Source organism: Dasypus novemcinctus, chromosome 8 (genome assembly GCF_030445035.2).
Source record: "Dasypus novemcinctus isolate mDasNov1 chromosome 8, mDasNov1.1.hap2, whole genome shotgun sequence".
Lineage (NCBI taxonomy): Eukaryota > Metazoa > Chordata > Mammalia > Cingulata > Dasypodidae > Dasypus > Dasypus novemcinctus.
The window spans coordinates 86792675-86820316 of NC_080680.1; the positions used below are offsets into that span (position 1 = coordinate 86792675).

Sequence of the window (27642 nt, forward strand, 5' to 3'; positions counted from 1 at the left end):
CCAGGAGACCCTGCACTCACCTGTCCGTCCTTATACCAGCTGATGGTGGGCGGGGGCACAGCCCGGCACTCGCACTCCAGGGTCAACGTGCTGTTGACCTTGGTCTTGACTTCCTTCACTCCCAACTCCCCCGAGGGGTCGTCTTTGGAGATGGAAGGGGGGACTGAAAACCACAAGGGGGTCTGAGGAGCAGGCCTGGAGCAGGGGGTGCTGAGACCCCACGCTCACCATGGGGTTCCACACAGGGTCCCGGAGCAGCCCCAGAGTGAGGGGCTGGCTCAGGAGAGCAGGGACCAGCGACTCTGGAAACCGACCCGCTCCTGCGTTCAAACGCAGCCTTTCTGTCTGCAATGGTTACGGGACAGGGCAGGTCTGAGGCAGGAGAATTCCTGGGGTGACCCCTGGAGGCCCTTCCTGGGGCTCCTGAGGTCTCGGGTGAAGCCCCCGGCTGCACCACATCAGAAGCGGCATGTCTGGGGGGCTGACGTGGCCCAGGTCCTAACCCGCTGCCCCCCTCCTCTTAGGAGCTCTGGAACCGGAAGAGCCGGCCAGCCCCAGCCGCCTCGCCAACACCACGGGAGACCAGCCACCCGGAGGCGGCCTGGGGTGTCACGTGCGGCCCCGCTGCCGGGACCCAGCGGCTCCCCCCGGGGGCTCACGGGTGCCGGCACTCACTGAGGACTTCCACGTGGTAGTTCTTCACGGCCTCGCCCAGCTCGTTGGTGACCACACAGGTGTACTGGCCTGCGTCTTCCTCCTGGGCATTCAGGATCTGCAGCCCGCGGGTACCTGCTGGGGGGCGCGCCAGGGTCACCCGCAGCTGCAGCCGCACGCCAGGCGTGACGCGCGGGCTCACGGGTCCCCGTGCTGACGGCCTGATGGCGTGACCCCTGCCCCCCACTCCTCCCGCCCCAGAGGGCTTCACCTGGGAGCAGCTGGATGTTCCTCGAGGCCTCAAAGGGGGCCCCGTCCTTCATCCAGGTGATGGTGGGGGAGGGGAAGGCCAGCGTCTCGCAGATCAGAGAAATGGGGTTGTTGACGGTCACGGTCACCTCCTCGTCCGCGATGTCCTCGGTCACTCCCAGGATGGTGGGGACCACTGGGGCAGGGGCGGGGGCAGGGCGCACGTGAACAGGGATCCCCGACCCTGGGCCTGGGGACGTGGGAAAGCCTCGGACTGGAGGCTTAGCCTTGGCGCTACGACCTGACCATACAGGGGAGGAAACGGGCTCAGAGGAGCCCCCAGTGACCCCAAGCCCAGGCTCTCCATCGCTGAGCAGTGCTACAGGGAGAGCTGGGTAACTTCTGCCTCAGTTTCCCCACCAGCCTCTGAACATCTAGATTATCTCTGGACTTAACCAGAGCCTTCTTGGTTCTGTTTGCGTTTTCCATCCGCGTACCCCCTGCACTAGGGAGCCACCGTTTTGTTCCCTGCCGAGTAGAGGAGCTTTTCCTTCACTCGTCCTAAAATTTCCCCTTTCAGCCCCTACAGGGGAAACTCCCTTTTCCCACCAGCATTTTCAGAAGTAGATTTTACTCAAACCTGCCTGGGCCCTTCTTGTTTTTAGAAAGGCGCTGTTTCTTCAGCCTGGCAAGGCAGTATTGTCCTCGGGAAATGGGTAGCCTGGGGCAAACCCCTCACCCTCTGGCCTGGACAGATGTCTGCCCACGATAAACAAACAGCAGAGAACTTTGTGGGAAGATGACCCGCAGGAGCCGATCCCCTTGACTCTGCCTCCCGCCGGCACCCAAGGTGGCCAGGAGGTGCCTGGCACTCACCCAGGACGCTAAGCTGCACGTGCTTGGCGCTCTCCCCCACAGCGTTGGTGGCAACGCAGGAGTAGTGGCCAGCGCTCGACAGGTTGGCCTGGAGGACTCGCAGGAGGGCTCCATCTGGGGAGACGTGGTGGGAGTCTCCACCAGCCAGGGGCCGCCCATCTTTGAACCACGTGACCTTGGGCTGCGGGTGGCCTGTCCACACAGGAAAGGGGGTGAGTGAGACAGTTCAGCAGGCTCTGACCAGGTCGGCCTGGGGCTTGGAGGCTGCTCCAGGATGGGGCAAGGGAAGTAGGTTCTCCATCCAGGTCTAGAGGCCTGCGCAGTGGGGCAAGACTCAGAAGCAGCCACCAGGCCTGGCCTGGGCCCCTTTCCTATGTGTTCTGGTTGCCTTTTCCTCACAGAGGAGTGGGCAGAAATAGCTTGGTACAGACAGGCAAGGCATCCATCCATCCATCCATCCATCCATCCATCCATCCATGCTTCAGCCCACAAGCCTTAATGAGAAACCACGGCGACGAGGCAGCGCCTTAGTCCTCAAGAATTTCAAAGCCCGGCTGGGGTACACAGACATCACAAGACCGTGATGGTCGAGTGTGGTCAGTGCTGGGATAAGGCAATGCGGGGGGCCGTGGGAGCCCATGGGAAGGAGCCCACTAGGCCTGCGGGGTCAGCTGGGGCTCCCTGGGGAGGGTCCTGGAAGCTGTGAGCTGTAGTCGGGTGAGGAGTGAGAAGTGTTTGGTGCAGAGGAGATGGCAAGTGCAAAGAGGAGCAGGGATGCAGAGTGAGTCTAAGATAGAAAACCTCACTGGGGAGCGGTGGGACGGGGCAGACAGGCCAGGCCAGGGGCTGCCCTCCTCCACAGCTGCCTGCCCAGCCTTCTCCAGCCCGCCAGGCGGGTGTGGCCCTTACCTGTGGCATTGCATGTCAGGTGGGCAGTCTGTCCCTCAGGGACCTTCATCACCTCCCCCAGGTCCTCGTTCTCAATTCTGGGAGGAACTGAGAGAAACAGGGAGACAGTCAGCCAGCAGCCAGGTGGGCCCACTCGTGCTGAACAACTGGCGCAGGACGCCAAGGCCCACACCTCCCCTCCTCACTTTCTGTGCCTCGCTTTCCCCATTCCCTCGTGCCTGCTTCCATGGGGTGTGGTGAGTGAGAACCAGTGCCTCTGGGAGAAGGCCCTGGCATAGGACAGCAGTTTTGGTGGAGTTTGCCCCTTCAATTTTGGGTTAGTATCTGCCATTTCTGGTAAGTTCCATGGCAGCCTCAGAGCGAGGTTTCTGACAAGGCAAAGAACACAGGTCTTGGCCTCTCCCTCTTTTCCTGCACTGGGTCTTCTGCAACAACATGAGCCGTTCGTTCTGGATCCTGCCCCAGGAAGCCCCAGAGCCAGAGGGCAGGATCTGTGAGGCCCGAGAGGGGGCCGCAGCATACCCAGGACCTCCACGCTGAAGCGCCTGCGCGCCTGCCCCGCCTCGCTGCTTGCCAGGCATGAGTAGAGGCCCCTGTCTGGCTCCTGCACCCGAGGCATCTTCAGCATCCAGCCACCTGCAGAGGGAGACGAGGGGGTTCCAGGCACAGCAGCGAGCAGCCTTCAGGCCCAGGCTGATCCAGGCCTCCCATCAGGAAGGCAAGAGCACCAGGAGTTACAATTCAATACAAACATGTCTGCTTCCCTCAGGGTTACATTCCTCAGCTGGGGAAACTGAGGCTCAAGGAGAATAAATGGATAGAGCCACCTGGCCATTAGAGAGCTTCAATATTTGTACATCAATTGTAATAAATGTACCATCCACATGTAAAATGTTATTAATAGGGGAAAGGGGGGAAGGGGAGGATGTTGGGTATATGGGAATCCCCTATATTCTGTACATGACTTTTCTGTAACCTAAAGCCTTTTTGAAGATAAAATGAAAAAAAAAAAAAGACACTGGGGGAATAAATGGAAGAAAATGTCACTGTACATACAAGACAACAGATCTTACACTGATGAAAGACATAATGCCACATTTTATTTTATATTTTTTTAATTTTGTATTTTGTTTGTTATGTTTAAAACTATCATTATTATTTCATTTTCTTATTAATTTTAGTTGGTTATTTTGTTGGCTTCAGTTTTGAAGAAGTTTTGGATCACAGAAAGGTTCACAACTGTGGCAGGTGAGGATCATTAGTGTGGGGTGTCAGAGATGGGGGATGCATGGGAGGAGGTTCATCTGGGGCACTCCTATAAGGTGTGCCCGTGGGCATTGTCACAGTGGGTGGAGATCCATACAATACCTGAAAGAATATTGAATTCTCATCCTGGGGGGTTCTGCCACATTCTCTAATGGGACAGCAAGAATCATCTGAGAACAGGAGCAGTGACTAGTGAAGAAGGATGGACCATTGACAGGGCACTTGATTGTGATGACTGTATTTATGAAACTTTTCTTTTGAAATTTTGAAACTTAGCCTTGTATTATAGGTTGCCTAAGAGTTACCTCCAGAGAGCCTCCTTGTTTCTCAAATGTGGCCTCTCTCTAAACCAAACTCAGCATATTAATGCACTACCTTCCCCCCTGAATGGGACATGACTCCTAGGGATGAGCCTCCCTGGCACTGAGGGATTATTACTAAGCACCAACTAGCAATGCAACTGAAAAAAGACCTTGACCAAAAGGGGGAAAGGGTAAAGACAAATAATTTTATATGGTTAAGAGACTTCGAAGGGAGTTGGGAGGTCATTCCAGAGTTATGCTTATGCATGTCTCCTCAGTAGTCAATGAGTTGACTGTCACAATAAATATTGCCTCAAATAGTGGGGCTCCTGAGGGCTCTGGAGATATCCAGATACTATAGGCAGGGCAGACAGCTGAGGAGTCTGGTGCCCTGCCAGTGGGCCCTACTTTGGAATTTATGCTCCCCAGTGTGACAGAGTTGGACTCAGTTGTGGTTTCCCTACACGTGGCTCTTCTGCCCTTTCTATTTGAACCTATAGTTAGTACTAGAGTTGATATGTTTATGTCCAAGAGACTTAAATCGTTGGGCTTTCCATGTGCCAGCTGGGCCCTGCTGAATCTTAATAGAATTGCAGCATCTACTCTTCAGTTCATTGGACTCACCCAGGACAACTAACAAGGAGATGATGATGGACAACAACCATCCCAAGGAAGAGAGAGAGTCTACAACTGCAAGCAAGATAGTCCCACCATCTGCCCCATGGGATCTAAGCCCCCTCTCAATTAGAGGTGGAGTGGGCATCACCATCCCAGAGTCCTCAGGACTGAGGAATGAATGATGGACTAGAGCAGACTTACTGTTATTTTACTACAGACTTATTGTTATTCTAGCAATGGAAGAACTTTATCAGTGATGTGGAGGCAGTGGCTGCCAAAGGTTCTGAGGGGAGGGAGAGGGAAAAATAGATGTAATATGGAGACATTTTTGGGACATTGGAATTGTCCTGAATGACATTGCAATGACAGATACAGGCCATTCTATATCTTGTCAAAACTGACAAAATAGTACAGGCGAGAGTTTAAACTATAATGTAAACTGTAATCCACACTTAGCAGCGATGCTCCAATATGTGTTCATCAGTCGTAAGAAATGTACCACACTAATAAAGGATGTTATTAATGTGGGAGAGTGCGGGAGAGGTAGGGAGTGGGGCATATGGGAATCTTATACATTTTTTATGTAACATTTATATAATCCAAGTATCTTTAAAAACTAAAACTAAGTATATTTTAAAAAAAGAAAAATCCTGGGTCTCAAAGTCCCTGTGAGATCTGAATGGGACACTGCTTCTCAGGCCTCAGTTTCCCCATTTGCATATCAGGAAGAATTATTATAAACCAAATTTGTAAGGAGGATGAATATTTAGAGGAGAAGGTGCTTAGGTCAGCATTTCCAAAAATGTGTTTCTGTTCTGTGGGATAAGTGCCACAAGAATTTTTGTTGCTGGACTTAATCAGAATCCTTACTGTACAAAAATTTGCTGGGGATCTCCAGGAGGGGAGCAGAGTAGGACGCCTTTTTCAAACTTGTTAAAATCCAAATGCGCTTTTTTGTCCCTTCAGCAACTCATCTGACCAGGGTTTTGGGGCATGCTCTTTGGAGAATAATGGCCACAATAGTTAGCCCACTCAGACCTGGCAGCTCAGGGTCCAAGGTCTTGGGCATGTACTGCATAGACCCGATTCCCAGGACACTCCCCTGGCTGGCACTTTACCTGCCAAAATGTAGATGTTCTCCCCAGGGCTGATGGGCTCCTCCCCTCGGAACCAGCGGACCGTTGGCGGAGGGAGGCCTGTGGCTTCACAGAGCAGTGTCAAGGGGCTGTGCACGGCAACGGTGACATTGGTCAGCGGGTTCAAGTTTCCGGTGATCTCTGGGGGCACTGGGCAGAGAATAGTCTGCGATCAGGACGCAGACAGGGGGCTGTATACACCTTACCCCTCTCTCCCCAAGGGTCTACCTGCCCTGCCCCAAACCGGGAGGGTCTGAGGAACAGAAGGACAAGATCAGACTTGCTCCCATTGAAGCTGTGGTGTTAGTGGTGGCCACAGGCTGGGCTATGCAGTCAGACAGACATTTGGGGCCTCGGTTTCCCCAATCCCCCAGAGGGATGCTGGCAGGAATCCACAAGGACATGGGAAAAGCTCTTAGCCCAGTGCCTGGCAGGGAGCAAGTCCTGGGAGAACGAGACCAGTATCAGACCAAGGAGGACACTGATGCATTCCCTAAATCACAGGGCCCAGTGAAAGTTCTGGAAGGATCCCAAGGAAGAGGAAGCTTTTCTCCTCCCCACAACCTGCCTGCAGGAATTAGCACATGGTAGGTGCTTAAGAAGGGCCCACGTAATCAGGAGGGGTGAAAGGAGGGAGGAGAAACGTCAGCCAGGCACATCCAGAGTCCAGGCTCCCCTCGGTGGCAGGACGTGTGCGGGGCCCAGGCAGGGGTCCTCGGAGGCACCTGGCTGGACCACTCCCCGCAGTAAAGGATTTCAGCCCAAGCATTTCACCAGGCTAAGTATTTACTCACAACTGGGCTAAAGCTCTGATCTGCATCTGACCTAACACCAAGACCACGCCACCTGTATCTTCATTTGTCAAATGGGAATGAAAACACCAGTATCTGGGGTTGTGTTTAGCTCAAATGGGACAATGCGTAACTATGAAATTATATAAAACTGGAGTTGATTATATTATTCTTGTTTAATTTTTAAAATTTCTTTACAAACACTCATTCTTTTCTTGTGGTAGTATGTAAAGGTTTTGTGTGCATTTTAAAAATAATTAGTACTTTTCCCTTTAATGGGTGGGTGGGGGGGGCAATTATAACACTTTTGCAAATCTACATGGTTGGAAAGTTATCCAAAGTGGCTAATTAGACCCTCTACTAATGTAAATTCAATATAATGAGATTTTACTAAAAGACCCATTAAGGAAAGCGGATGTGACTCAAGCGATTGCACTCCTACATACCACATGGGAGGTCCCAGGTTCAGTTCCTGGTGCCTCCGGGAGAAGAAAAGCAACACAGAGAGATGGTGCAATGGGCTGGCATGGCTGACACAACAAGGGGACACAAAAGAGGAAACACAATGAGAGACACAACAAAGCAGGGAGCTGAGGTCACTCAAGTGATTGAGTGCCTCTCTCCCACGTGAGAGGTCCCAGGTTCAGTTCCTGGTGCCTCCAAAAGAGAAGACAAGCAGACACAGAGAGCACACAGCACAATAGACACAGAGAACAGACAGTGACTGCAAACAACAAGGGGTGGGGGGACTAAACAAATAAAATCTTTAAAAAAAAGACCCATTAATTTAAATCTTTTCATAAGGATGAAATAGAAACTCTTCTTCATAATGTAACTATCTATTTAGTTTCTCAAAGTGAACGACTCAACTTGAAAGTATTGTCATGTGATGCTTCTGAAAATCATTTAATATTAGAAACATCAATGACTGTTTAATATACTTAGTTGTGGTCTTTTAAAAAAGGAGCTTTTCTCACAGAGCAGGGATAACTGAGTGAGGCGCCGATCCAAGTGAGGCTGGGGGCCAGGATGAGAGCCCCCTCCCTCCCCTTGAACCCTGCCCACCTCTCCCACCCTATGTCTCACCCTCCCTGCCTCCACCCTGAATGACACTCCGGGAAGTATACAGAGGAGCTCAATAATGGTTGGGCTGAACAAAGCTGCTCCAGCCATCCAGAACAGCTACGTCACTCCCGCAGGCACAGAGTGTTCTGCACAGTCTGCACAGACTGTTCCCTCTGCCTGGCACACCCTTCCCCTCACCCCAGCACCTGGGTAACTCCTACTCAGCCTGTAAGTTCAGCTTCTAGCTCGCCTCCTCCAGGCGGCTGCCCTGACTTCCCACGACTGTGTTCAGGGTCTTCCTGGTCTCTCATAGACCCCTGGCCCCCCTCACAGGCCAATCAGGCAGGGTAGAGCCTGCTTATCTCCCCAGAGCCCAGACCAGAGAGGGGAACAGGAAATAAGGGAGAGCAGGAGAGAGGGAGGGAGGGAGGGGAAACTGGAGGGAGGGGGAATTGGAGAAACGAGGGCAACTTGAGGCCGGGCCTGACTTTGAGAGCAGAGTTGGCTGCTTCCCCCAGCACCAGCCTCCCCTGACTCCCGAGGGTGAGCCCAGAAGCAGGAGGACGGGGGCTGGGGACCAGCGGGCCTCGCGCCTGAGCCCAGGAGCAGGAGGACGGGGGCTGGGGACCAGCGGGCCTCGCGCCCTGAGCCCAGGAGCAGGAGGACGGGGGCTGGGGACAGCGGGCCTCGCGCCTGAGCCCAGGAGCAGGAGGACGGGGGCTGGGGACAGCGGGCCTCGCGCCTGAGCCCAGGAGCAGGAGGACGGGGGCTGGGGACAGCGGGCCTCGCGCCTGAGCCCAGGAGCAGGAGGACGGGGGCTGGGGACCAGCGGGCCTCGCGCCTGAGCCCAGGAGCAGGAGGACGGGGGCTGGGGACAGCGGGCCTCGCGCCTGAGCCCAGGAGCAGGAGGACGGGGGCTGGGGACAGCGGGCCTCGCACCCTGAGCCCAGGAGCAGGAGGACGGGGGCTGGGGACAGCGGGCCTCGCGCCCTGAGCAGGAGGACGGGGCTGGAGACAGCGGGCCTCGCGCCTGAGCCCAGGAGCAGGAGGACGGGGGCTGGGGACAGCGGGCCTCACGCCCTGAGCCCAGGAGCAGGAGGACGGGGGCTGGGGACAGCGGGCCTCGCACCCTGAGCCCAGGAGCAGGAGGACGGGGGCTGGGGACAGCGGGCCTCGCGCCTGAGCCCAGGAGCAGGAGGACGGGGGCTGGGGACAGCGGGCCTCGCACCCTGAGCCCAGGAGCAGGAGGACGGGGGCTGGGGACCAGCGGGCCTCGCGCCTGAGCCCAGGAGCAGGAGGACGGGGGCTGGGGACAGCGGGCCTCGCACCCTGAGCCCAGGAGCAGGAGGACGGGGGCTGGGGACAGCGGGCCTCGCGCCCTGAGCAGGAGGACGGGGCTGGAGACAGCGGGCCTCGCGCCTGAGCCCAGGAGCAGGAGGACGGGGGCTGGGGACAGCGGGCCTCGCACCCTGAGCCCAGGAGCAGGAGGACGGGGGCTGGGGACCAGCGGGCCTCGCGCCTGAGCCCAGGAGCAGGAGGACAGGGGCTGGGGACAGCGGGCCTCGCGCCTGAGCCCAGGAGCAGGAGGACGGGGGCTGGGGACCAGCGGGCCTCGCGCCTGAGCCCAGGAGCAGGAGGACGGGGGCTGGGGACAGCGGGCCTCGCGCCTGAGCCCAGGAGCAGGAGGACGGGGGCTGGGGACAGCGGGCCTCGCGCCTGAGCCCAGGAGCAGGAGGACGGGGGCTGGGGACCAGCGGGCCTCACGCCCTGAGCCCAGGAGCAGGAGGACGGGGGCTGGGGACCAGCGGGCCTCGCGCCCTGAGCCCAGGAGCAGGAGGACGGGGGCTGGGGACAGCGGGCCTCGCGCCTGAGCCCAGGAGCAGGAGGATGGGGGCTGGGGACAGCGGGCCTCGCGCCCTGAGCCCAGGAGCAGGAGGACGGGGACTGGGGACAGCGGGCCTCGCGCCCACCCAGCCCCTCCCTGCCCTGCCCCAGCAGGCGCCGGGCCTCACCCAGCACGGACAGCTCGAACCTCCTCGTGGCCCTGCCCGCCGCGTTGCGGGCCACGCAGCCGTAGTGCCCGGCGTGAGCAGCCCGGGCCCGCTCCACGCGCAGGCTCCGGCCCCCGGGCTGCAGGCGCAGGCCGGGCTCGTCCCCCACGGGCCGGTCGTCGCGCTCCCACGTCACCGTCGGCGGGGGTTTCCCCGTCACGTTGCATTCCAGGGCGGCCTCCCCATCCTGGACCACCGAGACCCGCGTGAGGGGCTCTCGGGGCTCGACGATGCGAGGGGGCACTGGGGGCAGGGGGCGGCGCGTCAGGGCAAGCTGCTGTGGCCGGGCACGGAGCGCGCACCCCGCGCCAGGCCTCTTAGGCGCAGCCTGTGTAGGACCATGTCCCGCCCTCTGCGTTCCCCGCCCTATGGCCAGTGCCGTGTGACCTTGGCCAGGTGACCTGCGGCCTCCCCTTTCTGGGCCTCCATTTTCCATCTCTGTGATGGGGCGGGAACTGGGCCGCGCCGTCCCCTGCCCTGGGAGTCAGGGTGACTCCCCTCTTCCCCCAGGACCCGCCCCCCCTCCAGCTGCAGGCAGGTGGTGGCAGAGCGGGCAGCACCTCGGCCCTCAGGGGCTGCCTGGCACTGCGCCCGCGCCAAAGCCTTTTAGGGGTGGGCAGGGGGTGGGGATTATTCCACAAGATGCTGATCGGTGCTTTTCTCAGGCTCGTTTCCTATCGTGAATCTTACAGGGCAAAGGCCTTACTCTCAATACGGGAGGACAAACGGACAGAGGCTCAGGTTTCCCAACGTGGGTGGAGGCGTCATAGAACGGTAGAGTTCCTTCCTGTCTCCACAGGTGGGTTTTCCCCTCTGGGGGCATTTAGGGAGCAGTCAGCGCGCCCCCAAGCTCAGGTCAGGAGCCGCAGCGTCAATAATGCAGGCGAGTGCCAGGACGCAGCCCCATCATCGCCCATCCTGTCTTGTCTTCGCTAGGGATCTGGTGGGTGGGCCCTGCCAGGGGCCCCTTCCCCGCCCCTGGGGCCGCCGGACCCACTCACCGTGCACCTCCAGCTGCTGGTCCTGGCTGCTGTTCCCCGCCACGTTGCTGCACTCACAGGTATAGGTTCCTTCCTGGGCCGGCTGGACCTGCCCCAGGTACAGCAGCCGCCCCACAGGTGACGCCTGCTCAAGGCTGGCCCCCTCCCCAGGCAGCGGCTGACCTGGAAGCAGTGGGAAAGAAGCCCCCGGTCCTTCTACCTGGAGCGCTTGTCCTCCCCCATCCTTGCCAAGTCCTGCTCATCCTCAGCCCTCCACTTTGATGTCACCTCCTCCAGGAAGCCTTCCCTCAGTGCCAGATCTGGTCCCGGCAGCCCTGCTGAGCTCCCCAACCTCAGAGTTTTCCCTGATCACAGATCTGCCTGCAGGTGTCCCGTCTGAATGCTGCACTGGCCTGAGTCCTCCAGGAGGACAGGTACTGCTTGACTTTCCCCTGGGGATCCTTAGAGGCTCCCCAGTACCTGGCACACGGCAGGGCTCCGTGACCCAGCCAGCCAGCCACGGTGACCTGAGGAGGGAAGCCCAGGCAGCCGCAGCACACCTGGCTGGTTTTTGTAAAACCTTGAAGCACAGGAGTAAATGTTCATTTCTGTCATCCTGCGCCTAAGATACCAAGTCACTTAGGATCTTTTTGTTTATTATCTGACTGTCCCCAATTTGAGAGCAGAAATTCATCTGTCCTGTCCACTGCTGTATTTCCAGTCTCTAGAACAGGGCCTGGCACAGAAAGACTCTCAGTAAACCCTGGTTCGGTGAATGAATCCCAGACATTTACTGAGCATCTATCTTGTACCAGGGATTGAGCCTGGAGTTCAGTGGTGGCCAAAACAGTGCCTCGTGGGGATCCCGGGCTCAGGGGGACGCAGACCTCGCAGGACCAAGGCGGGTGGTGTAACGCAGAGCTGCGTTAAGGAGGCCTCCCCCAGCCTGGGGGTGGGGGCTGGGGAGGGCTTCCTGGAGGAAGGGACATCTGGAGAGGCTTGGCAGTGACTCTCACCGGCTGGGGGGCTCAGGGCTCTGCAGGCCGCGGGACCCGAGAGACAGGGGTCAGGGGGATTATTACTTCTGTAACCAGTGTCCCCACCCCTAGGGCCGTAACCACCCACCTCAGCTAGGTCCTGGGTGGTGGGAAGCGGGCAGAGCCTCCTCGTGCTGGGCAGCGAGGCGGCGCTGGGCGAGGGCAGCAAGCCTACCATCCTTCCTCCAGGAGATCTTGGGGAAGGGGACGCCGCGGCACTCGCAGGACAGCCTGGCAGGGTGCCCCTCCGTGACGGTCAGCGTCGGGGGCGCTCGCGAGGGAAACACTGGAGGGACTGAGCCGGAGGAGGACAGGGTGAGGCTGGGATAGGGAGGACCGGGAGGAAGGCTGCATGCTGGGACCCGGCCAAGGCGCCAGCCCCTGCCAGGGCGTGAGGAGCAGCCGTGGGGGTGGGGGGAGACGCTCACCCCAGACGCTCAGGCTGTAGCGCTGCTCCGAGCGGCCGGCCTGGCTCAGCGCCTCGCAGGTGTAGCGGCCTGCGTCCCACACCTCCGCCCGCTCCAGCTGGACGAGGGTACAAGCGGCTCATCAGTGGGCGGCACAGATGGGGTTACCCCTCCAACATGACCCGTGCCCCGTGGGCGCTGGGACCAGAGAGGCTGCAGGTCACATCGAGCTGAACTGACGCTCCTGGGGGAGCTGCAGGAGCTGGCGCTGAGATCACTGGGCTTGGTGGCGGCACCTACCCAGCCCCACCCACAGCCCCTCGCCCTGCCCAGGGCCTGTCCCTGCCCTAGGCGGGTCCGGGGGGGCTGCGCACCTCCAGCAAGGCCTTGTCTGCCGAGAGGCGGAGCCCCGGCCGCGGCGCTAGGGGGCGCCCGTCCTTCCACCAGCGCAGCATGGGCGGGGGCGCCGCGGGGCTCCTGCACTCCAGGGCCACCGAATCGTTGGCCACGACAGACACGTTCAGCTCTTCTCCCAGGCTGCTCAGGGGCACTGCGGGGAGGGGGAGCAGATGAGCTTTGTGGTTGACCAGGGTCCTGGCTGACCGCCTTTCACTCTACTTCCAGCAAAGACCAGGGAACGGGGGCATCAGCTTGAAGTTGGGGACCCACCTCCCGACCACAATCTGTCTCCACCCAACCTCCCCACCCCACCCCTCTGCCCCCTTCCCAGGCCACTTCAAAAGGAGACCCCCAAATCTGAATAAGATAGGGGACTGCATCAATGTGATCTTGAATTCTAGCTCTGCAAGTCGTTAACACTGGGGAAACCAAGGAAAGGCTTCGTGGGGTCTCTACTATTCACTTACAACTGCATGTGAATCTACAATTAGCTCAAAAGGCTTAATAAATAGTAATGTTTTAGAAAGCAGGCTCCAGAGCCACCTTTTCCCTGGAGACCAGGTTAATCAGTGCAGCAGAGTGGTTAAGAATGCGGGGCTCTTGGCATGATTTTGCTGTAAACCTACAACTTGTCTTAAAAAGGGGCGGGGGGGTAGTTTCCAGAGCCAGAACTCGTGTTTGAACTCTGCTTTCTACCACTCCCTTGCTGTGGACGGCCTGGAGACCTTACTCAGTCTCTCTGGTCCTCAGTTTCCTCCTCTGTAAAATAGGTATATAAGGACAGTCCCCACCTCGTGAGGTAGCTGTGAGGATTCGAGATGCCCCAGGGAGCACCTGGGCACACACACCCATTACTGTTACCCCATTCCAGCCACGGGCGAGAGCTCGGGCTAAGGCTTCCTCACTCCTCACGCCCAAGTCTCTGCGTTGCCCAGTACCTCAGCAGATCCCCACAAAATTCCATACGAGGGAATTAAGAAACAGCAGCAACTTAGCCGTGTGCATGGACTTAATGAATCCCCAAGGCCACCTCTGAGATGGGTGAGATACTTTCCCCCACTTTACAGCTGAAGAAATGGAGGCACAGAGAAGCTAAGTGACTTGCCCAAAGTCACAGAGCTAGAAAGTGGCGGAGGCAGGGTTTGAACCTCACGCTCAAGAGCCTGTGTTCCCCACCACCAATGCACGCTGCCTTTCCAGGGTGGACGGTTATGCCCATTTGACCCACAATGGTGGGCCCATTAGGCCTCTTGACTCCTGGCCTGTGCTTCTCCTGCTATTTCCTGCTCCTTCCCTGAACACGGAGCTCCTATCCTTGCAGGGCCACCTACCTGCCCACCCACCCACCCACGGGGAAGCTCACGCACAAGCAGGGCAGGGAGTCCAGGACAGGCCTCCAGGGGCCAACCGACCCCATGTGAAAGCAGCCAGTCTCAGGCCATCAGCAGTGGAGAGGCCCGTTACGGCCCAGGGCCTGCTGCATCCACGCCCCCTCCCACAGCCCTCCAGCTCTCTGCACGTGGCTGGGGACGAGCCCAGCCCCACCTCCTCAGCGCTGCTGGCCTGGACCGCGTGGGCCTCCCAAGCCTCAACTCACCGTGGACTTGCAGGATGACGTCACGGCGGTCCTCACCCACCGCACTCACAGCCACACAGGAGTAGCTGCCGGAGTCGGAGGCCCGGGCACTGGCCAGGGCGAGCACCCGGCCCCCGGGGAAGACCTGGCCCAGAAGGAAGCCCGTGGTAGACAAACACCCCGTTGCTGTACCCCCCAGGGGCAGCACCCACACAGCTGTGGCTGCCCGAGATCCCGAGAGAGACCCCAGGAGCTTATGAGACTGCTGCTGCCACTGGCAGGCTATTCCAGCAGCCTCTGAAAGAGCTCCCTAGAGCGGCACTGTCTACGATGGCGGCCGTGTGCCATGCACAGGGAGTGAGTCCTTCAAACGTGGCCAGCCTGAGTGAGATGGGCCACAGAGCAAAATCCACAGCAGAGTTCAGAGTTAGTGCGAAAAGAATGTAAAATGCTTCATTAATCATTTTTACATTGGGTACAGGATGAAAGGAGAATACTTTGGATATATTGGATTACATAAAATGTATTATTAAGATTGGTTTCACCTGGTTCATTTTTCTTAAACGTGGCAGCTAGATACCTTTCAATTACCTACATGGCTCACGTTTGTGGCTCGCAGTTGTGGCACTTGGTATGTTTCTGTGGGCAGTACAGCTCTTGATGTCCCCGTGCCACTCAAGCAGCCCTCCCTCCCTCCAGCTCATGCTTCTGGGCTGTCACTGCTTCTCCCTCACCACTAAGCTTCTGGCACCAGGGACGTGAGTCAGGGCCCCCGAACCTGACTCACCTGGAGGCCAGGGGTCCCTGTGGCAGGCACGGGGTTCCCGTCCTTCAGCCACATCAGCATGGGGGTGGGGGCTCCAGTGGCGTTGCAGGTCAGCCGAACAGGGGCATTGAGCAGCACAGGGCCGGGCAGGCTGGGTGGCAGTGTGATGTGCGGAGGCACTGCAGGACAGGGCAGCACAGGGCACAGGCTGAGCCCCACCAGGCAAAGTGGCAGCTCCAGCCTGGTTCTAGCCCCATCCACGCACCCACAGAACACTGCGAGGCTTCCTCAGGTGGGAAAGTGATGCTCAGAGAGGGGAAGTCATCTGCCCAAGGTCAACCAGCTAGGAAGTGGCAGAAGTAGAGCTTGAACTCATTCTGGTCAGCATGAGGTCATTTATCATGGGGGTGGGGTCTGGTGACAAGGGGCTGAGGGCTCCTGGACAGGTTTCTCATCTCAGAGGCACCAGATGAAAAGCTTGCTCATAGGAATGGCTACAAGATTCCATTGAATCTGGGAGGCACAAGCCCTGATGCCCAGAGTCCCAGCCACTTTGCCTAGCTACCCACTGCTCTTAGGATACAGACCCGACTGCCCCACAGGGCCAAGAGGCCCCTGTGGTCCAGCCCCCTCCTGGACTTGTTTTGTGAGCCCCAGGTCTCCTTTTGGGCCATGGTGGGAGGTCTCAGTCCAGGCACCCAGGTCTGGAGGACACTTCCCCAGGCCAGTTGTGCCCGTTGCAGGCACTCAGAGCAGCCTGTCCCTCAGCTTTCTAGCTCGCATCACAACTGGCATGAAACAATACTTTAGGGTAATTATCTAATGACTTGCTCCTCCACTGGACTGAAAGCTCTAGGTCTGCCTTGTTCAGGATTCAGAACTACAGCCCAGGGTCTGCCCCAGAGCGTGTACTCAACTAGTATGTTTGGATGGATGATGGGTAGATGGACGAATGGATGGTTGGATGGATGGATGTGTGGGCAGATAGAGAGATGGTTAGATGGGTAGATGGATGGGTGGATGGGTGGAGGGATGGGTGGATGGATGGGTGGGTGGGTGGATGGATGTGTGGGTGAGTGGATGGATGGACTGATGTTCAGACAAATGGATGGAGAGCCAACTTTTTGGACAAAGATCCCTGCAGTCCCAAGGCAGCTCACCGTTGACCCGTAGGCTGTATCGCAGCTCTGTGCTGCCTGCCACATTGGATGCCACGCAGTGGTAACTCCCAGAGTCAGAAAGCCGGGCTCGCTCAATGCTGAGAACTCTCCCATCAGCTGACACCGTCACTCCCACCCGGGCAGAAACAGGCTGGCGGTCCTTGAACCAGGAGATATCTGGGGGAGAAGAGATGGGGGACACGAGGGGTCCTGCCAGCCCTTCAGGACCAGCCTATAATGGATATTCAGGAGAAGCTTCCAGGGTAGCCACATGGTGTGCCTCTATCCCAGACACTCAAGTCAGCTCCAGGAAGAGGGCAGTGGCTGCTGAGCAGGGCAGTATTGCCTGAGACAAGGCCAAGGGCAGAGAGGAAGCCCATGGGACAGAGATCAGAGTGACCAGGAGCAGGGAGAATTACACCCAGCAGGGAGCCCTCACTCCTCCCCCTGCCAGGAGATATCTCATAGAGGAGAGCTTGGGGGGAGACTATGGCCCACCCCAGGACAGCAGCCTCTCAACTTGGGAATGGGCCCCTGGTATCTTCAATTCCTTACAGCCTACCGAGGAGACCCCAATAGGGCTCCCCGAAAGGAGGAGGCAAATACTCCTGGGGTTCATCCACTCCAGGCCAAGCAGCGTGGACTGTATTCGCCCCACTCCCAGTTCAGCTGGGGGGACAGGAGATGGCTCTCCTCCTGGCCCATGATAAGCCCAAGCCCACCCTGTACCCCTAGCCCCAAGCTCCGTGCCCTTTCCTCCACTGCTGGTCTAAAGAGGCCCAGCTGGATGGTGACACAGAGGGTCAGGTCCCCAATCCCTGGGGCCGCCCTGTGAGGTTGCCACCTCAGAGCAGAAGGCCTGCAGGTTTGCTTCAGACTCCAGGGCAGAGGCTTCTGGGGCTGCAGTGACTGGACCTAACGGGCTTTGGATAAATATTGTTGAGAAGGGAGCACAGGAAGTAGGAGAAGCAGGCGGAGGACCTGCGAGCCCTCTCACTACACTCTGCCGCCCGGGGCCCTCATGTCCTCCCTGGGTGGGGACTTGGGGTGGACTGGAGGGGACTTTCAGTCACGAGAAGTGGTCTTACCAGGAGGGGGCACGCCTGAAGCCAGGCACTCCAGGGCCACCGAGGCGTTCTCCAGCACTGCCCTGTTCACTGGGCCTGGCTCAATGTTGGGGGGCACTAGAGGGAGACAAGGGGAGACCCGACCGGGCTGGGGCTGGGCTCTGGACAGCTCAAATCTCAGCTGTCCCCAGTGCCTCCCACCTGTCTCCCCGAAGAGCCCTGGGCAACAAGAGCTCTAAACCTGCCAAAGGTACCCACTCCTGGAACCAAGAGCCATCACTGCAACCTTTATTACAATTACATGCGAACAACCCCACTTCCCAGCCCCCAAGGCACAGCTGATTGTGAGGTACAGTGGGGAGAGGGAATCCTGCTAAGCCACGGAAAGCAGAAAGTGCCAGGATTTGCCCATACCTGCAAGGATGCAAAGGGCCCCCAAATGCACACAAAGAGCAAAGGTAAAGAGGAACGAGGTTGGGGACTTGGCGTTGTCCTGAATGATATTGCAGGGACAGATGCAGGACATTATATATCCGGTCATAACCCACTGAATGGACTGGGAGAGAGTATAAATTGCAATGTAAACTATAATCCATGCTGTGTAGCAGTGCTCCAAAATGCTTCATCAGATGCAGTGACTGTAGCACACTAATGAAAGAAGTTGGTGATGTGGGAGGAGTGGGGGGTGTGGGGCATATGGGAACCTCCTATATTTTTTAACGTAACATTTTGTGTCATCTATGTAGCTTTAAAAATAAATAAGTAAATAAATACATAAATAAAAGGGGGATGGGAAGAGGAACGAGGGCCAAGGACTGCAATCAAAACCCCCACAGAAAACAAAGGGGCCACATGGTTTGACTTTATGACTTTCTATTTCTTCTAAAGTTAAGGACACAGCCATGATTTAAAATCTCCTCCCCCTCCCTGACGACCCACCCTGCCCGAGGGCCCTCAAGGATCACCTGTCACCCTAGGCCCTGGGTCCCCACCTGTTTCCTCACCCAAAACCTTTAGCACCACGTCCCTCTTGCTCTCCCCAGCCAGGTTCGTGGCGACACAAGTGTAGACGCCTTCGTCCCTCAGGTCCACCTTCTCCATCTGGAGGGGAGAATGGGGGAGCCGCAGGGTCCCGTGGTCAGGGCACGGTGGGACCTGGCCAGCGTCCTGCCGACACCCGGGGCAGGACGAGCGAGGCCCGGGGACAGGTGAGGGCTCAGGGAGTTGTGAGGGGAGCACTCAGGGCTCGCGGGGACGCCTCCGGCCCTTGGGCATGCCCACTCCCGCCCTTTCTCTGCAGGCCCAGCATAGGGGCTTGAGTGGTACCGAGGGCTGACTGGGTGCCCCCTGCGGTCTCCAGAACCCCTGAGAAGCAGCCCCTCCTCCTGTGCCCAGCTGCCCCCCAGCCCTGGGGCCCCAGCGCTACCTGCAAATTGCCCCCTGAGGCTGCCAGGGCCACCCCATCCTTCCACCAGCGGAGGCTCGGGGTCGGCACGCCCAGCCCTACGCACTGGAGGGCCACCGGCCGCAGGAAAGGGGCCGTGATGTTCTCATCCCCGACAATGACGACCGATGGGAGCTCTGGCCGGGGGAGAGGCGGGAGGGCCCGGGCCCGGATCAGTAGGGGTGCAGTGGGCACCCCGCAATTCCCTCCATGTCTGAGGCAGGGGGGAGCTGAGGATGTGGCCTGGCTAGGCTGGGCCCAGGGCTGGCCTCTAGTCTCCCTCCACCATACCCCCCGACACCGGACTTAGGAGAAAGAGCCCAAACTCGGAGCCAGGAGAGCAGGTCTCTTTCTTGAGAAGTTCTCTTCTCCACCCGTGCATCCATCCATGTACTCCTATGTGCACGAGCCTCCACTCTGTCTCGCACACTGGACCAGGCACAGGGACACCACAGAGAAAAGCAGCCACTGCGCTGCCCTCTTGAAGCTCAGAGCTGGGCAGTGGAGCTGGACAATTACGCAAACAATCCCAACAGAGTGTGTGGAGGACCATGGCCATGAGAGACTAGGCTGTGCAGATTAGCAATGCAGTGCAATCAAGGAAGGCTTCCTGGAGGAAAGAGTGTTTTAGCACAGACCTGAACAATAAGGAGGAGCGAGGCAGGCAGAAAGGAAGAGGGAGAATGTTCCGGGGAGATGAAACAGCATATGCACGGTTTAGAGGTGAGAGAGAGAGCTTCCCCTTTGGGGAAGTGGGAAGTCTAGCCCAGAAATGCCATCCAGAGAGGCAGTCTATTGGGGTGCCGAGGTCACAGAGTGGGTTCTCCCCAGGCCTGGCATCTTGGGCTGCCCACAGCCCGAAGCCCCAGGCACCTGCTCACCATGCACGGACACCTCCACCTCGGCGCCGGCAGTGCCCGCCTCGTTGGTGGCCTGGCAAGCAAAGAGGCCCGCGTGGCCCAGCTCCACATGGTCGATGTGCAGGGTGGCCCCCTGGGAGGACACATGCACCCCCGCCAGCTCCTCGGCCGGGCGGCCATTCTGCAGCCACCTGAGGCGGGTGGGGGGGTGGGTGGGGGGAAATGGGTCAGCCTGAGGTTGGGGAGGGCTGGGCCAGGCAGGGCAAGCCCAGGCGGCCTCCCAGCAGCCCCCCACCTCTCTCACCACCCCTGGCTCAAGGGTCTCTTTCTTACTTTTGGGAATGGGGACCTCTCCCTTCCCCACGTACCTCTAAAGCATGCACTCTCCGTCCCCCACACCATACACACCGGACCGAGGGCCCCGGGGAGCCTGAGGCCTGGCACGGAAGGTCCAGGGGCTGTCCCACGATGGCGTTCACCTGGCCCAAGCCTTCGGCCACCAGAAGCTGAGGGGGCACTGCAGGCAGGACCCACCGTCAGTTTTGGAGCTAAGCAAATTCCAGCCTAAAGCCCTCCGCAGCCCCCACTGTCCTCAGGGCTCTGGGGCTCTCCATAAATGCTCCTTTTTCCAGGAGGCCTTACAGGACCACCTCTGAGGCCCGTTAGGGACCCCTGGCTCCCCCAAGGGCTTGGGCCAGCTGGTCTAAAGTCTGTCTCCCCACCAGACCGAGGGCTCCCCGAGGGCAGGGGTTCCGTCTGTCCTGTGCTCTGCTTTATGATGGCACAGAAGAAATGCTTGGGCAGAGTCTGTCTGGCGGGGCCAGCAACCACAACCCAGCTTTGGGCCTCAAGAGGTTCTCACTAAACGGCCATTCCATCAGCCAGAAGCCTCTGGGAGGCCATTCCATCAGCCAGAGATGGCATCTTCTGTGCTGGGTGATTTGGCACCGAGATCTGTGCAGGAGCAGGGCCCTTGATTCCAGGTCTCTGGACGCAACCCTGTCACCCCCCAGCTCAAGTCCCAGCGTCCTCATCTGTCTCATACAATGGGCCTGGGCATGGCCTGGGCAGGGGGCACTGGCTAGTTCTTTACCCTCCAACCCCTCCAGGAACCGTGAAGGACAGGCATATCGTCAGTGTCTAATTAATGCTGGGAGGAGGGGTCCAGAAGCCCAGGCGGCTCAGTCCCCGCGGAGCGACTCACCCTGCACCTCCACAGCGTACTGCAGCACGGCCTCCCCCGCGGGGCTGCTGGCCACGCAGCCGTACAGGCCGCCGGACGCCTCGCCTGGGCTCTCCAGCCTCAGCACACGGCCTCCCGCCTCCAGCCACGTCCTGTTGCTCTCCGCCACAGGCAGCCCCTCGTGGTGCCAGGAGAGGGTGGGCGGTGGGCGGCCTCTGGCCACACACTCCAGCGCCAAGGACCTCCCGGCCACGGCCTTCACCACATGTGGCACTCCACCAGCGCCCTCGATGGTGGGTGGAACTAGGAAAGAGGCGTGGGGGCTGCTCAGGGGCCAGAAGCAGATGCCCACCCAGCCTAACAGGCCTGAACGAGCCCCTTGCTGTCCCCACTCCGTGTGAAGTGCTGCCCTCCCTCACCTCCACTAGCTGCAATCCCGTTCCGACATCACCTCCTCCAGGAAGCCTACTCCCAGGGCTCCTGGTTGGAAGCAATCTCGCCTTCCTTCGCCCCTTGGTGCACTCCCAGGGCACTGCTTGCCATCTGCCTGGCACTGACTGTGATCCACCCTCCATCCCCACTGCTACCCCTGCGAGCTCATCATGAGTAGCAGGATGGCTTGTCTACGTGAGGGTCTCCAATTCCTACACATAGGAGATCCCAACATCTGCTGAACTCACTGTGGTGGGCTCCTCAGGGTCCCAGAGCAGAGCTACTGCTCCTAGAAGCCCCTCCCTGGTCCGAGGAAGCAGTGCCTGGAGCGAACCCAAACCCAGAAGGCCTGGCCTTTTGGGGCTGCTAACTCAGCCAGTGCTGGTGGAGGACAGGATTTTAATGGTGCCCTTTTGTCTCCATAGCTCAGAGCCAGGCCAGGGGAGAGATTTCTCTTCTGCTTGGAGAGGGTCCCCAAATTGCTGAGCTGACAGACACATTATCAGGGTACACAGGGCAATAATAGACTATGCTGGTGTTCCTCGACTTGTGTCACAAGCACCTTTGAAAATCTGATGAAAAACATACATATACACTTTTCACTCCTCTTGCATGGGGTCCTCAGATTCCAAACTAAGGGCCCTGGGCTGGCAGCTGGGCCCGTCCTCAGCTCCTGCAGGGTCTGCAGGGCTCCAGCAGCCAAGCCCTTCACTTCTTTGGGGAGTTCCAGAGCTGGCGAGGAGCCAGGCTGACTCCATCGGCCTGCACTCTGCCCTTTGAAGCCTCCTAAGACCCTGCCCAGACCCCATCCAAGCCCACCCACACCCCGGTCCTCCTTACCACGTCCTCAGAGCCAAAGCCCCAGAGAGTGGGGGCAACGCTGAGGCCAACAGAGATCTTAAGACTCAAGACCCCCAGCCCACCACCTCCCAGCAGCCGCTTCACACCTGAGCCTCCCTGCACTCATCTGAAAGTGGGGAGCCTAGCACCCAAGTCCCTACACAGCATTAGGGTGCAGTAAATGGGCTAGTACTATAACCTGCCCATAGGGTCCACCTTGTGGTGACTAACAGCAGCTCAGCAGCAGCAGTCCTGGGGGCCTGGGTATGGTTTAGTGGAAAAGCCCCAAACCATGAGTGGATGAGACCTGGGTTCTGGAGTCTTCCGGGGGCTCTTAGACAAGCCCCTTCCGCTCTTGCTTCCTTGCCTGTGTGAGGGAACTGGGCAAGCTGCCCGAGATGACTAACGATTCTGTAGTTCCATTATCCCATCTGCCTCCAGGCACCCCAAGGGGCCACCCCTCACTGGCCCTGATAACATGAAGACGCCACCACAGCCCAGAGTCCCTGCCACGGGTTACCTCGACTACCTGCGCTTGCTGGCACAGCCTCTGGCCCACTCACCGTAGACCTCCAGCCTCGTGGCCTTCTCCGCTGCCCCTACAGGGTTGCTGGCCTTGCAGGTATAGACGCCAGCGTCTGAGCCCCGGGCCTGCCCCAGCTGCAGCTGCCGGCCGCCCCTGGTGTAGACGGCCTCGGCGCTGGGGGGGAGCGGGGCGCCGTCCTTGAGCCAGATGATGTCAGGAGCAGGCACGCCGCGTGCCTCACACAGGACCCGCGCCGGGTGGCCCTCCATGACGACCACTTCACCCGTCTCATTGGCACCCCAGATGGTGGGGGTTGCTGAGAAGGAAATGGGGGCCCGGTCACAGGGAGCCTCCCATGGCAGCTGGCATCCTCCCCAGAGCAGCATGCACATGCTGGTGGGCAGAGAGCTCCCGCTCTGCCTGGGTTAGGGAAGGAGCAGGGGGTGGGGGAGCAGGGGGTGGGGAAGCACGGGGTGGGGGGAGCAGGGGATGGGGGAGCAGGGGTGGGGAGCAGGGGGTGGGGGGAGCAGGGAGTGGGGGGAGCAGGGGATGGGGGAGCAGGGGTGGGGAGCAGGGGGTGGGGGGAGCAGGGGGTGGGGGGAGCAGGGGGCTGGGGGCAGAAGGGAACGGCCAGCTCAGGGACACACACGCTGACTTGGGAAACATGTCCAGTCATTACAGGATGTGCAAAAAAGGCGGGGGTGGGGGTGGGGGTCACAGGTTCCGGCTCTGGACCCTGCTCTGCCTCTAACTCACTGAACGGCCAGGGAGAGGTCACGTCCGCTCTCTGGGTCTCAGTCTCCCTATCTGTAAAATGAGGGGCTGGTCTAGATCGGGGTTTCCCAAAGGGCAGGTCACATACCACTCACAGGTGGTACCCACGACGATTTTAGGTGGTATATGGGCACAGCATGAAGTAACACTGAATCTCGTTATGGAAAAACTGTGCCTTTCCAAATCTCCTTCCATCCAGATTATGACACACAAAAACGCTTGGTTTGGTGCTATTGTGTCCTTAACCTTTCTAGCACTTTCTACTCTTTTTTTAAGCTGAAGGAACCACACGCGGGCTCAGCGCCCCCTGCAGGCAGCTCATGTGGTAAGAATTTACGACATGGCTTTTCCAGATGCATGTTTTTTTAGAGTGTCCTTCCATTAGTGCCAAGAGGTGCCCTGATTTTCTACTTACAGCAGAGATATTAAATATCCTTCACTCTTCAAAATAAAAAGGAGCAACTTGATTTTTCTTTAAAAGTTAAAGAAAGAATCATATCAAATAGTTCAGAAATAGTCAAGATAGTGACACTGGGAGGGGAGCAACCGGGATTTGGGAAATGCTGGGCCAGCTTGCCTCTCATCCCTCCAGCCCCGGCTTTCGTGGAGTGGGCTGCCCCCTCCCCCCCCCCCCCCCACAAAGGGCCTCCTTTTCTGCGGTCACCTCCCTCCAAGGCAGCAAATGCAGGGCAAGGGGAGGAGGAAGTTGGGGAGGGGCCTGGGGCGGGGCTCACAGTGGACTCTGAGCTGGAAGTCCCGGGCCTGCTGGCCGGCCGGGCTGAAGGCCACGCACTGGTACCGCCCCTCGTCCCCCAGGTGGCTGCTGGCAATTCTGAGAACCTGGCCGTCCTCCCGGAGCTGGAGGCGAGGGTCTCCTGGAAGAACAAGCCTGCGGGGGTGGCCCAGAGAAAACCATCTGTAAGGCCAAGGCCGTGCCAGGGGCAGGCTGCGCAGAGGGGAGCCTGCAGCGGGAGCCCCGGCAAACCTGGGCAAGGGCGCACGCTCTGCTGCCCCTCAAGGCCAGAGATGGGATAACATGGAGGGGTCCCCGGGGAGGAGCAGGAGAAGCTGGTGCCAGCCCACCTGTGGCCTCAGCGGGGCCAGGGCTAACAGGAGGAGGCTCGTTGGATGCGGCATTGGAAGAGGGGCTTGCCCCGAGGCTTGGGCAAATGCCGACCCTGCACTCGAGCTCCCCTGAGAGCGAGAGCCTCCTTAAATGTCGTGCCCTAAGCGCCTGGACCCACTCCCCGCCCGGGCCTCAAATGAGCAGGTCCTAAGTCCCGGCTAAATCGATCCAGAAAGTACGTCCTGGGCTGGGGCTGGGGGTGGGAGTGAGCAACGGCTGCAAATTGTCACAAGAGAACTTTTGGGGGTGATAGAAATGCTATAAAATTGATAGGTGGTGATGGTTGTACAACTCTGCAAATTTACTAAAAATCACTGAACTGGACATTTACAATGGATGAAATTGATGTGCATAAATTATACATCAATAAAGCTAAAACAAAAACCCTGCCACATGACCCTGCTTGTAGGCCAAGGTGTCCTGGTCCCCTCTGGTCTGAGATCTCTGGGGAAGGTAGAGTCGAGGGTTCACAAAGAGGCTGTTCAGAGATGGGAGCACATCCCAGGGGCGAGGGCCAATCGTGCGCGGCCTGGCAGTCAAGCAGGCAGCTGGCCGAATCACACAGATGAGAAAACCGAGAGGTTACAGTCCTGCCCCTGTACTCCTGGGCTCACGTGGGCCCCACACTTATCTCCCCCAGCTCCCAGTCACGATGCGTGGACATGCACCTTTACGCCTTTACCCATGCTGTCCCCCACCCCCACTGCCGTCCTTGACTTTATCCTCTCCAAGACCTACCTGGCTCGCAAGGTCTAGTTCAAATCCCATTTCCTCCTAGTGGCTTCTGAATAGCGTAAGGGGCAAAAGGCCTGGGCCGTGGAGCCAGACACCCGGGGTTTGAATTCTGCCTTCACCACTAGCTACCTGGGTGACCATGGGCAGCTCACGTAACCTTTCTATGCCTCAGTTTCCTCCTCTGGATCGTGAGGACCAGCCCACTGCTAGCCGCCACCACCGTCCCCATCCCAGTCTGATAGGATGCAGACGTGTGCTCTGTAATGGCTTATTGGGGTCCGTGCCCCCATGGGCTCTGAGCTCCACAAGGGAAGAAGAGGGACGGCGTCGTTCCCTGTGCCCGCCCCAGTGCGCACAGCAACATTTGGGCGGACGTGTCTTTTCATGCCATTGCACGGTTGCTTTAATAATAAAGGAAACGCTTGGGGAAAGGAAGGCTGAACTAGTCACAGGAGCCAAAAGGTGGAAACAACCCAAATGTCTGCCAGAAGGTGAATGGGTAAACAAAACGGGGCACATCCATACAATGGAATATTACTCAGCCACAAAAAGGAACGGTGTTCTGATGCATGCTACAGACCCTTAGAAAACATGCTAAGTGAAAGGAATCAGACATAAAAGGTCACATATGGCCCGATTCCATTTACAGGAAATGTCCAGAACAGGTAGGTTCTTGAGACAGAGCACAAATTGGTGATTGCCTAGGGCTAGGAGGAGGGTCAACGGGAAGTGACTGCTCATGGGCACAGGGCTTCTGGGGTGATGAAAATGTTCTGGAACTAGACAGAGGTGGCGACCGCACGGCACTGTGAATGTACCCAACGCCACCGACATATTTTTAAATGGCTCATTTTATGTTATGTGACTTTTAGCTCAATTAAAAACAAAACCAAACAAACAAAAGAGAAAGAGAGAGCGAGAGAAGGCAGGCTCAGCGAGCAGGCTCATCCAGCGTGAGGAAAAGCCCGTGGAGCCAGCGCAGGGGTGTCTCCCCAGGGTGGTCTCAGGCCTGGGGGGAAGGCGCCTGCGTTGCCCCTGCCAAAGGGCGGCACGGCTCTACCTGGGTGCTGTCGGGCTCCCACGCAGAGCCCAGCGTCCCCGGGGTCCCCCGTCTACCCTGCCCGGGCACCACCCTCACGCCACCCACTAGGGGTCACTCACTGCCTGTCCTTGGTCCACTCCACCTGGGGCATGGGAACCCCAGAGGTCCGGCACTCCAGCTCCACCTCGTCACCAGCCAGGCCCAGCACCTCCTGGGCGGCCCCGGCTCCGAGCATGGAAGGCGGGACTAGGGGGCGAGAAGGAGGAGGGGCTGAAGGAGTTCCCTACCGCAGGGCCTGTGCATGGGCAGCGCTGGCTGGATGGCGCCTGCTCTGGGCTTTCTTAGCAGCCTGCGCTACTCTCGTAGCATTAACACCGTGGTAATGGCTTGCTAACGGTGATGGTCTGAAGCCCCCCTCCCCGACTGACCATGACGGTGACAACAGTGTCTGTCCCCTCTGTGCCCCCTACTCTCAGCACAGGCCTGGCACACAGTAGGTAGTCAATATAGAAAGGTTGGACACGCACGGGCAAAGGGGGCAGGGCCTCTGGCCTTCCCGCTGTCCCCAAGCAGCCCCAGCAAGGACTCCGGCCTAAAGGAGCAGGGGTGGGGGGTGTCCCGGCACACCGGAGCTGCGGGGCTCGGGGCCACTCACTGAGCACGAGGACAGCAAAGTCCCTCCAGGCCGTCCCGGCCCGGTTCTCGGCCCGGCAGGTGTAGAGGCCCGAATCGCCCTCCTGGATCGCGGGGAAGTGGAGGGCCCGGGCCCCGTCCAGGAGGCGGTGACTGCCGGTCTCGGGGATCTGGGTGAACGAGGCCAGAGGCAGCCCATGAGCCACTGACTTCAGCAGTGAGGACACTGAGGCCCAAGCAAGACAAGCGACTTGCCCAGGCTCCCACGGCTGGTTGGTGACCAGAACACGGGGCTCTGACTCCCAGAGCAGCCCCCTGCCCTCTCCTTCCAGGCTTCCACCAGGACCACCGTCCTCCACTGCCCCAACCGCACCCCCTGCCACCCTCAAAGGCACCTGTCCCTGTCCCGCCACCACAACTGGGCGCACGTTGGAACACCCAGCCCGAAGGTCCTTCCCCTACACAAATCCCACTGCACAGACCGCCTCTGCCCCAGGGGGACACCCACCGGCTGCCCATCCTTGAGCCACACCATCTGGGGGGCTGGAAAGCCACTGGCGTCACACTCCAGCATCAGGGACTGCCCGGCCATGCCCGACACGTTGGCCCTGCGCCCCTCCTCCCGGACGCTGGGGGGCACTTGGGAGCAAGAAGAAACAAAGGAGCTGCCTGTGCAGAGGGCCAGGCCCCTGGAACCAGCCTGGGGCACCCCTCCCCTCCCCCAGAGTCTCTGGGCTG

The 27642-nt window shown here is 58.9% G+C and overlaps 1 protein-coding gene across 1 annotated transcript in view; it reads right to left on the bottom strand.

Annotated features, from left to right (window-relative positions):
• HMCN2 (hemicentin 2) overlaps positions 1–27642 on the bottom strand; it is a 151392-nt gene that overhangs the window by 53758 nt on the left and 69992 nt on the right. Inside the window, exons 27-52 of the mRNA XM_071216527.1 lie at positions 27413–27543; positions 26927–27074; positions 26391–26517; positions 24103–24257; positions 22632–22910; positions 20818–21099; positions 20022–20130; positions 19635–19804; positions 18736–18890; positions 18314–18410; positions 17331–17426; positions 16243–16419; positions 15104–15261; positions 14338–14461; positions 12716–12891; positions 12363–12459; positions 12110–12229; positions 10919–11080; positions 9879–10160; positions 5993–6160; positions 3211–3324; positions 2689–2775; positions 1780–1971; positions 926–1099; positions 676–789; positions 21–163 (exon numbers count right to left, since the gene is read on the bottom strand). Of these exons, the coding sequence (XP_071072628.1) occupies positions 21–163; positions 676–789; positions 926–1099; positions 1780–1971; positions 2689–2775; positions 3211–3324; positions 5993–6160; positions 9879–10160; positions 10919–11080; positions 12110–12229; positions 12363–12459; positions 12716–12891; positions 14338–14461; positions 15104–15261; positions 16243–16419; positions 17331–17426; positions 18314–18410; positions 18736–18890; positions 19635–19804; positions 20022–20130; positions 20818–21099; positions 22632–22910; positions 24103–24257; positions 26391–26517; positions 26927–27074; positions 27413–27543 (4037 nt within the window). The remainder of the gene's footprint in view (positions 1–20; positions 164–675; positions 790–925; positions 1100–1779; positions 1972–2688; positions 2776–3210; positions 3325–5992; positions 6161–9878; positions 10161–10918; positions 11081–12109; positions 12230–12362; positions 12460–12715; positions 12892–14337; positions 14462–15103; positions 15262–16242; positions 16420–17330; positions 17427–18313; positions 18411–18735; positions 18891–19634; positions 19805–20021; positions 20131–20817; positions 21100–22631; positions 22911–24102; positions 24258–26390; positions 26518–26926; positions 27075–27412; positions 27544–27642) is intronic.